The sequence below is a fragment of the Camellia sinensis genome, chromosome 2, assembly GCF_055761805.1.
Source record: "Camellia sinensis isolate YWXY chromosome 2, ASM5576180v1, whole genome shotgun sequence".
In the NCBI taxonomy this organism is placed as follows: domain Eukaryota; kingdom Viridiplantae; phylum Streptophyta; class Magnoliopsida; order Ericales; family Theaceae; genus Camellia; species Camellia sinensis.
In genome coordinates, this window is record NC_138962.1 from 153507717 (window position 1) to 153519325 (window position 11609).

General features: G+C 38.3%; 1 protein-coding gene across 1 annotated transcript; it reads left to right on the forward strand.

Annotated features, from left to right (window-relative positions):
* Positions 1–9106: 9106 nt before the first annotated feature.
* Positions 9107–11015, forward strand: LOC145819160 (uncharacterized). Its single transcript, XM_082913120.1, has 4 exons — positions 9107–9285; positions 9369–9611; positions 10119–10566; positions 10713–11015. Exons 1-4 carry the CDS (start codon positions 9107–9109, stop codon positions 11013–11015), a joined length of 1173 nt encoding a protein of 390 aa, XP_082769246.1.
* Positions 11016–11609: the final 594 nt, after the last annotated feature.

Genomic DNA, 11609 nt, shown 5'->3' on the forward strand with positions numbered 1-11609 from the left:
TTTCATGAAACGATCTTTAATTCTCCATGATTTACAATTTTACAAGTGTTTTCTCAAGTTTTGGGGCCCAAAGGTTGCATTGTAAAGCTTTGAATTCGAGTTTTGAACTTGGGAGTGCAATCTGAAAATTTCAGAATTCTGTTCTCTGCTTAAGTGACAGATCCCGTGCCTGAGCAACCACTCTATATTTTGCACTCATGCTCGAGCGACCGAAAGTTGGCTCGAGCGTAAATTGCATGCTCCCAGAAGTTTACAATTTTTGCAGACCGCTTGAGCGACAAGAGTTGCGGTTGAGCGAATACCTCAATCATACGCTCAAGTGATCGTTGAGCGATCATCGAGCGGAGAATTAACACAACCAGTACTTTTGCAGAGTTAACAGACCACTCAAGCGAAGCAAGTTGCGCTCAAGCGACCACTCACATGTTTGGACATCCGCTCAAGCGAGGCCCCGATTTTTAGCATATTTGACTAAGTGTTTTCAAGTGCATTTCAGCATCCTCATTGCATTCTAGGCATTCTTAAGCCAAGATTAAGACATAATAATGAGGATAAGACTTAGAAACACACTAAGAGCGAAACGTAATGAGTTAAGTATATTCCGAGTGTGTGCTTCAACCTGTGTATCTATTATGTTTGTGTAGGTCACGTGTCGTATGCCATTAGATTAGTTTACTCGGTCTGTCTGTATCCAGAGCCATCTATAAGTAATAATTCTGGAAAGCTGTGTTTCAATATAAGTATTTTCTAACTAAATGATACGATCTGTTTTCTGGAATGCTATTTTATGAATCATGAATGAATGTCCACTTTTCTGAAACATATTTGTGGCATCCTTAGTTCACGTGGCCCTCGCTCGAGGGTAACAATATCATGGCCAATATGCACGTGGCCCTCGCCCAGGGGTAATAATATTGTGGCTTATATTCATATAGCCCTTGCCTGGGGGCAACAATACCGAGGCTTATGTTCACGTGGCCCTTGCTTGGGCGTAACAATACCATGACTACTTGTGCACAAGATGTGGACCTATGTATTCGTCGGTACCGACTATGCAAAATTGGTATGATACGATAGCTAAATAGATGTACCACATATAACTGCTATGATTTATGGTTAAGTATACGAATCTGAATTTGTATCTTATTTGAAATCTACTATGGGACATCATTCTTTAAATTCTTTACTCTGTTATTATTTATTGGGCTTCCGCTCACTGTATTATTTATGTATGTAGGTGATCAGGCACGTGGTTAGGCTCAGTGATAATCGCCTGGAACTCCGTTTCTGTCGGCCACCCTTTGTGCCTCCAGAGGAGGTTCCGAATTAAGTGAAGTCATATGGTTATGTTTTGTGAATGTTTAAGACTTGTTTTGTTTTTGCATATGTACAAGTTTTCTGTTTATCTGTACTTTGGGCTAAGTCCCCTTTTGACTTTATTTTTGTAAATGGGTGACGTAAGACTACCGTAGTTATGACGTCACATGTATATATGTATATATATAAGTTTTTGAAAATTATGTTCCATGTACGTCAGCATAGCTCAATGGACTATGTATAGTTGCTATATTGCTTCTGTAGCCCCTTATTATGTCATGATCTATTCAAAGGCCTTTGGTAATCCAAGAATTATTGGCCAGTTATGAAGCTAAACCTATAGGGGCGGGTTTGGGTCGTGACAGAGTGGTATCAGAGCACAAGTTATACCGCACGCACGAGTCCATATGAGCAATAGGATGTCCTAGTAAGAGTTAGGGACACTTCATCTGCACGTGGGAATGTGTGTGTTAATTTCCGTAAAGGTGAAAACTGAACCTGACCATGAACACATGAAATTGAAATGAATAAATTGGAATTGAATGATCTGAACATTGTGAAAAGGACAATTTGCCTATGTTTATTAGTGCTCTGTTTACCTATAGCAAATGGAAAATACTAGAAGTGACAGTATAGCAGAATCCTCATAGGCTCGCATGAGTCGAATGGAACAAATGCTTACCACCCTAACTGAAGCAATGACATAGAATCAAAGAGAACAACCCTTGCCTCCTCCACCCCCGCCAGTACAAAATGAGCTGGATAATAATGATATAATCAACCTGACACAGAAGTTCAACAAAATGAAGCCGCCAATCTTTTTGGGTGGGATTGAGCCGTTGAAGGCTGAAACATGGCTGCTAGAAACTAAAAAGATATTTGAGGTGTTTTCGTGCTCAGAAATTCAGAAAGTTCTTCTGGCCACCTATACATTGAAAGAAGAAGCTAGACGTTTGTGGATGCTTATCCGAGATAATAGTGACACTATGACGTGGAGCTAGTTTAAAGTGATCTTTTATGAGAAATATTTCCCTCAATGCTTCAGAGACCGTAAAGTGTCAAAATTTCAAGAACTCAAGCAAGGCAAGATGTTTGTAGCCGAGTATGAGGCTAAGTTCACCGAGTTGGCCAGATTTTCTTCTCATATGGTTGACCCAGATTATAAGAAGGCCCGAAAATTTGAAGGGGGATTAGATTTGGACGTGTTTGATCGAATAGGCGTTCTAAAGTTGCCTACATATGTGGAAGTATTTGATAGAGCATTGATGACAAAGGCCATTTTGGCGGCAAAGAAACAAGTTATAACTCCAACAACTGAATGGAGAGGTAAAAGAGCCGGATTCAACTTCAAGAAGGGCTGATCATTTTCGAAGAAGCAAAACACGGGATCCTCCAGTAGCTCTAGTAAGAGTAGTGGATCTTTTCCAAACTGTCCCGAAGAAAGCATAAAGATACATGTTACCGTGCATCAGGTGCTTGTTTTCGGTGTGGCAAGACTGGCCACGTGGTTAGAGATTGTCCGATGAGGTCCGACGATGTTAACCATCCTATAGCAAGTTTAGCCAGGTCTGCTTTTGTAGCAAGGTCAAATGCAAGAACTAATGCCATGGGTAACACTAGAAATGAAACGTTAAGGCAAGGGAGAGTGTTCGCACTAGTGCCCAGAGATGTACAGAACACCGACTCTGTGGTGTCAGGTATAATTTCCATTTGTGCCTGTGGACTCACCTTTTTCCGCGCCCCTGCCTTTCGAGAAGGGTTTGAAAAGAAGGCCTCATAATTCAGACTCTACCTGTGGTGCTGAATCTAGTCTCATAAGTGCAATGTGAAACTAAAAATAACCAAAGAGTCCAAATCTGGCAAACCCTTTTGGAAAATTGATTTTAAATCAAATAATTTCAAAATTGGACTGATTTGCCAGATTATAGAGTCGCCGCCTAAATATTTTATTTTGGGAAAATTTAGGAAACCCTGACTCATGCCAATGGCCACGTGTTCGTCATCACCAAAGTTGCCTCGGCTCGGGAATTTGGGTATGAGAAGGGAAGGTCCTGAAATGAGCACCCCCGCTCACCCGATCAAAGATCGGCCTCTACTAATCATGATATGATGTTTTATAAACATTATGCGTTCTTATTCCGATTATTAGCTAACTTTACTATGTGATGCGCACAAGAAAATATAAACTAGTCGCAAGACTTGGAACAATTCAACTCATGTTTGTTTTACGAAAATGGTTTGAATTTGCCACCCTCAAGTGAGCTTAAAAGATGCGGATTTTCCACCAAACATAGTGGGCTTAAAACATGATTTGCCACAACAAAGTGGGCTTAAAACTTACATTTGTTGAATCGTTCCAATTCAAACAACAAGCCTTCATCCACAGGCATTCATACAATTAAGCATGTAAGTACATAGCCTCATGGCAAGCATGCTAAACATGGCAACATGGCAATTACACTTGTGCAAGTATGCTAAAGCGTAAAAGCTTACCGAGTACTCCGAGCTAGGAAAACATGAGTTAGTGAAATATGCATGATTCCTAACTATGCAATTATGACTAATGCAACACATGCAATAATGCAACTAAATAGGCTCGGCTACTTAATCATGGTATTTGGAACACTTTGATAGCATGCTTTGAAACACGTATTCAAAGAAGTATTGAAATGACAATGCAGTTTGAATGATGCGCCAAGCCTCAGTGCATGCAAGACAAATGAATGGATGCAAACATGCGAGCATAAGGTATGCTAATTGAAAATGTCCCTAATCTAACCATCGAAAGCGATTAAATAAAAGGGAGAAAGGCGCGGGGTTGGAAAACATGCACACACACACGCACACTTATTACAACATTATGCCCTCACGAAGGAGGGTCCGAATGATTAAGAGCTAAGCTAATCTAAGCTAAGCTAATTAGGCTAATTAGACTAATTATTACAAATCAAACTAATTACTAATTATTACAACACTTAACTAATTAGCAACTAATTAATTAAAACAACATGCAAACTAACTAAACATGTAAGACATTAAGCTATATTTCCACAGCTCCGCCTCAGAAACTGGAAGATGCATGCACTCGGTTTTCGCCCCGAAAAGCCACCATTTTGCTCTTGAGAGGCTCTGTTTGCAGGGTTGAACATGCTCCAGAACCTTTTTGCTCCACCTTACCAAATACTTGTTGAGGGTTGCACCAATGACCTGCCGACCACAGAAGGTTGCTGCTGGCCCTCTGCCGGCCAAAAAGGTGTGCTGCCGGCCAAAAATGAGGCACTGCTGGCCACTGATGCTCTGAGTCATCACACTGTAGCAAAGCACAAACATAGCAAAATGAAGGTTTTTCCAGAGGTTTATTTGTACTGTGCCCCTCCTTATCATCTCAAAACCTCAAAGGAGTGGCACACTTGGATCCAAAACCACCAACCAAGCACTTTCAATGCATGATGGCCAAGGAACCAAGGAGTACAATTTCATTGTATGCAAAAAACAAGACTCAAGGCCATCACCTTATCATGTGTGATCAAAGGCAATGGAGACCAAGGAGATTGGCTCATTTCATCACTTTGAGTATGAAATGCTCCAATCTTCCTTGTGTTCAATATAACGTCCGATTGAACACATGCAACGCAACACAATATGTTTATCTTGCTTAAGTTTTACTTATCACTTTTGTTTACTCATTTTAATTACCAACTCATTCTTTAATTGATTTAGTCCAAGGTGAGTGGCCTCTAATGAGAGAGGTGTCAACCAAGGGATGACTTAAGGCAAGAGAGAGGTCATGCCTTTGGTTAGTAGAAACCCTCAAAAGAGGATTAAAATCATTAAGCACAAATCTCAATCTCAAGCTTAAACACAACTTGAAGGTTAACCAACCCTCAAAGAAAATGAAAAAGTGATGAAATGAGGGAGGTTGCAGAGATTGTATGTGCTGAAATTAGGATGCAAAAAGCACTAAAACATGCTTTCAACTCACAAGAATGATGATCAAAGCATTAAAACATCAAACTAATGAATGAAATTGCACTACAACCATGCAAGGCAAAGCTCAAGGGACTTAACTAGCCCCAAACAGAGGTAAACCAAGTCAAAACAGTAGCAAAAACATGCTGAGATCAAGTCACAAAACGCTAGAAAAACATGGTCACATGTTAAGCTATATACCCATGCAAACAAGACACAAGGAGGGGAGGCTAACCCCTCCAATTTTGGACTTCAAAACAAAGTTTTTGCCACTGAAATAACTCTAATTTTCAGTGGTTAAGAGGGCCAAAAAGTTTGATTTAAAAGCTTTGAAAGATGGCACAACAACTTAACAATCAAGCAACAAGAAGGATGGACCACCCCTAACTCCAAATAAACCTCGAACCACCATTTTAAACCATAAAAATAGAGATTTTAGAGATCAAAATCAGCCTTAAAACAGTAGGTAAAGATGGCAGAACAAGTATTTAAATAAAGCTTAAAACATAAGTGTTCTACGTCTTGAAGACAAGATGCAATTTAGGCACCAAAGTCAAACCAAATCAAGCCAAAACCCACTTCTAGAGCTCAAGAAGGACCTCAAAAGACCTCAGCTCCAAGGTGAGAGTGTTTGGTTTAGGGTTCATGTGTAAAAGTGTAGAGAAACTATACTTAAGACACAAAATAATAAGAGAGAGAGGAATTATAGAGAGAGAGAGAGAGAGAGAGAGAGAGAGAATTTTTTTGTCTTCAAAATTTTCTAGCCCTCCCACATGCAAGAGAGGAGTCATATATATAGAAAATACAAATTCCCTTCACCAAGATCCAGCCACACACGTGTTCGAATATGCATCAATCTGTGCTAATAGTTGACACAAAAATATCAGAAAATATCTGCTGAAACACTGTTAGCCGACCGGCCATCACTGATGGCCGGCAAGGGTTCATTTGTGGCCGGCCAGGCACATAAATGGCCGGCAGTCCAAAATCCATGGTCGGCAGTGTAACGCCTCGAAAAAAATTGGGTAGGATATATCTATTTATACAACAAACCCACCTGATAGACAAACACATATATCTAGCTAACTATTCCATACATCCATTTCCATTTAATCCCGAATGCCAAATACAGGCTGTTCACATCTCAACGCCCCAGTTCTAATTCCAAGCATGCCTTTTACAAAAAGTATGAAATGAAAGCCAAACAGATAATAAGTGTCCTACAGGCTTACAAATTTATCCAAGAACATTCTTGGTTACACAAAATGGAGTTTCAACTCAACGCAATATAGCCCTGGGCTTACATTCAACAAATAACCATAAAACAAAAATGAAGCCTCAGCTCCGAGTCCTCCTAAGTCAGTGCCTTGGCGGAGGCATATCACCTGTACCTGAAATGGTTTCTCTTATAGGGTGATCCACAGCCCAGTATAGATATAGTACACAACATATAGACCATGACAAGACTAAAGAGGAGTATGCTCATGCCATGCTCATGATAAAACAATTTATCTCTCTTTTTATAAAGCATGCAATGCTAAGATGCAACAACAGATATAAAATCATTTCCATTTTAAACCATATATGTTACACGAATACAGGCTCTGTGAATCTCTAGATGTAGGCCCTAATGCACTACTACTGTCATTTTTACTAGTAAACTGGAAGGCTCGACACCAAACCGCGCGGTTTCACACCCCCTACCCAGATTCACCAAGTATTCATCTTTTCACAAACAAATACATTTCCAAACATTTTTCAAAAACAGATACATTTCCAATGAAATGAATGTAATGCAATGTCCAATGCAACAAATGAGGAATGTGGTTCACTTTACCTAAGTCTCATGCATTTCTACAATAATCATGGCTATCCTCCACCGATAGCCCAAAATAGATATTTCTAAACAGATATTTGAACAATTAAATTCCAAAAAAATTCCAATAAATACAATCTATTCCACATCTCATCAAATATGAACAACTATACTAGTTTTCATATCGCAATCACGTCCGGTAACCTCTCAAGGTCCATTTCTAACCGTGTCAGTTTTATTCCAACGGATACATTAAGTAAAATAATACCGTTAATGCCCAAGAAAATATCATTTTCTTTCCAAACTCATTTTCCAAGCATTATTCAACTATGACATCCTATTTTGATTGAAAGTCCCAAAAGTGAAACGTAATTCCTTTATTTTCTTTAAAAATGCTCTTTTGGCCACAAGCCGGTAAAAATTTCAAAACCAATCGAATCGAAGTCCGTTTTTGTTCAAATTTAAAACATAACTCTTTCATAACCTTACAAACATATTCCAAGTTTACACTTTTGCAATTTGGGCATCAACTTTTTATTTTTCTAAAAATTTCTCTTTTAAGCAAATAAATCACAAATTTTTCAAAATTTCTAATTAAATTATATACAACTCTAAGCTCCCTATAATCAAGTAAAAGTTCATAAAGAAGTGTAGGAAAAATCCCTACCTCAAGCTAGAAGAGGAAACAAGCAAAAAAATCCCAATTTTTGACTTTGTTGGATTTCGATCTCCACTGGTCAAAACGTTGATCCCACCAAGCTCTTCACTTTGATCTTAAGAACTATGGTCTCAAACCTTATTGTAGCGAAATACACAGATTTAAAGAAAGAAAGAAATGTGAACTACAATATCTGCTCTCTAGCTCTCTCCGCCCGAGCTCCCCTACACACATAATTGTCGTCCACTCATTTCCTTTACAATTTCTTTCCAGCAAACTTCATCATTTTGCACGTATACATTGTGTTCACTTTCCAGCACATGTAGCCATGAAATTCTATAAAGTACATTAAGGCTTGGTACAATTGGATTGACTTCTTTTCTTTTTTTTTTTCTTTTTTTTTTAAATCAATACAAATATCTATCTATACATATATATCTATATATATCAATTAAAAGTATATTTCAACATTATTAATGATAAAAAGATATAATATTTTCTCACCACAAAATATATTTCGTGTAATGGTACACACCATAAATATTCACAACTCTTTTATGGTAATCAAATAATAATACTAAAACAACACCAATATTACATGGTTACTAACGGGTCATGATTCAATCAATTGGGTCCAAAATGGATGAAGTTTAATAATTTAAAATAAATCTCCAACTGAGATTAAAATATAAATAAATTTTAAAAGACTTAAGGTGGTCCCCACCATTCACATAATTAAATATGAACCAAAATGATTAGGTATGGGCTAATCAAATAAAACCCAAAAATTGAATTTATATCTCATTTATTACTCAGGACCCAAGAATCACTATAACTAAAACTAAAAAAATAATTTTTTTCCAAGCGGGCCTTACGAAGTTGAAATCAAGTAGTAATTCAATTTATTTTCACCAATTTAAATAGAATGGTTCATGACACCACAACAATAATAATAAAGGCAAAATTCAATTTGATTCAACTTGTTACAGGCAACCCTCAAAATTGGCCGACAGGCCATCACCAATCTCAATCTGAAAGGACCTAAGCATGGTCGAAAAATGAGGCAAAAAGGATGCAGGGTTTGAAAAACTCAAACCTGTGGAGTTCCACCGCGGACTTCAAGCACTCAGTGAGCAATCAGCCTCACCACCGGGTGTACCTGCAAGATCATCCAAGTCTTAAAAGGCCGTCAAAAATGGGGTGTCTACAGTGCTCAAAATGCATATGTCTTGATAGATTCTGGTTCTACACACTCATTTGTGTCGCATGCCTTTTCTCAGAAATTGACTAGACCTTTAGAACCCATGAATTATTTATTGTCTATATCTACGCCATCTAGGGGTTCTATGGTATGTGCATATGTGTATCCAACATGTGATATTGTGATTGGTGATGTGACGTTGTATGTTGATTTATTGCCTTTGGGAATTGATCATTTTAACTGCATATTGGGTATGGGTTGGTTAACGAAGTATTGTGCAACTATTGACAGTGTGAATAAATCTGTTATATTTCGTCCACCTAGGTTACCTGAGTTTGTTTTTTTGGGAATGGGGTAGTTCCTCTCCCATACTTGATTTCCTCCATGAAAGTTGTTAAATTGCTTAGGAAGGGAAGTCGGGGTTACAAGTGTTGTGTTTTGACTGAGAGTTCTGATAATTCTAGTGTGGAAACTGTTCATGTTGCTTGTGAATTTCCCGATGTGTTTCCGAATGACTTGCCTGGAGACTTAGTTGATAGGGAAATTGAGTTTACTATTGAAGTAGCACCTAGAACACAACCTATTTCTAAGACCCCTTACAGAATGTCAACCTCAGAACCGAAAGAATTGAAAACCCAACTTCAAGAACTGTTAGACAATAAGTTTATTCGCCTGAGCATTTCACCATGGGGTGCTTCAGTTTTGTTTGTCAAAAAGAAAGATAGATCTTTGAGGCTGTGTATAGACTATCGGGAATTGAACAAAGTGACTATCAAGAATAAATACCCACTACCCCGAATAGATAACCTATTTGACCAACTCCAGGGAGCACAAGTGTTCTCCAAGATATATCTTAGATCCGAGGTATCACCAGCTAAAGGTTAAAGTAGAAGACATAGAGAAAATCACCTTCCGGACTAGATATGGACACTATGAATTTTTGGTAATGCCATTTGGGGTAACGAATGCACTTGCAGCGTTTATGGACCTACTGAATCGGGTTTTATTGATGAATTTATCATTGTACTTATTGATGATATACCGATTTACTCCAAAAGCAGGGAAGAACATGAAAGTCATCTAAAAACTGCCTTATAGATTCTGGGAGAGAAGAAGTTGTATGCAAAACTTTCCAAATGTGAGTTTTGGCTTGACAGTGTAGCATTTCTGGGACACGTAATCAACAAAGACGGTATATCAGTAGACCCACAGAAAATTGAGGCCATTGTTGACTGGCCAAGACCAAACAGTGTGTCAGAAATCAGAAGCTTTCTAGGGTTTGTAGATTACTACCGCCGATTTGTGAAAGGCTTTTCAAAACTTGTTATGCTATTAACACAATTGACTCAGAAAAATACACTGTTCGATTGGAATGATCAAAGGAAATCTGTCTTCCAAGAGTTAAAGACCAGGTTAGTAACTGCACCAATTTTGAGCTTGCCAAATGGTATTGATGGGTTTCAAATTTACAGTGACGCTTTGTACAAAGGTTTGGGGTATGTGTTGATGCAAAATGGGAAAGTGATTGCTTACGCTTCTCGACAACTCCACCCACATGAAAAGAATTACACAACTCATGACCTTGAATTGGCAGTTGTAGTTTTTGTATTGAAAATTTGGCGTCATTATCTGTATGGAGTGACTTGTGAGTATATACGGATCATAAAAGTTTGAAATATTTCTTCACCCAAAAGGAACTGAACATGAGACAATGGAGATGGTTAGAATTGATTAAAGATTATGACTTGCAGATCTTGTACCATCCGGGGAAAGCAAACACAGTTGCGAATGCTTTGAGCCGAAAATCCGTTGGCATTTTATCATGTTTGCTTACCAAGCAGAGAGAATTGTTATGTGACTTAGAGAAAAAAGAAATTGAAATTGTACTGCGAGAACATGGTGGAATCTTAGCCGCCATTTCTGCTCAACCTGCAATTATTGAAGAAAGTAAAGAGAAACAATGTGAAGATGAGGTGTTGCAGAAAATGTTTAATGAGATTGATTCAAAACCAAAACCAAGATTCGTGTTGGAGAACAATGTGTTGAAATTTTAGAATCGACTATGTGTGCCAGACTGTCTAGACTTGAGGAAGCGAGTTATGGCTGAAGCTCACAATTCAAAATTTGCTATGTATCTAGGTAACACAAAGATGTACCATGACTTGAAATAAAATTTCTAGTGGCCGGGAATGAAGAAAAGCATTGCTGATTTTATGGCTAGATGCTTACATTGCCAATAAGTCAAAGCTGAACATCAACAGCCTGCTGGATTACTTCAGCCGCTCCCAATACCGGAATGGAAATGGAAGCATATCACGATGGACTTCATTGTTGGACAGCCTTGCTCCTCTTGAAGTATGGATTCTATTTGGGTCATTGTTGATCGTTTAACTAAATCTGTCCACTTTTTGGCTATCAAATCTTTGTATAATGCGGATAGGTTGGCTAATTTGTAAGTATATGACATCGTGAAATTGCATGGAGTTCCAGTTCCATAGTATCCGACAGAGATCCCAAGTTTAGTTCAAGATTCTGGCAAAGTCTACAATAGGCTTTGGGGACTGAACTAAGATTTAGCAATGCTTATCACTCACAGGCAGATGGTCAATCTGAACTGACTATTCAAACATTGAAAGATATGTTACGGA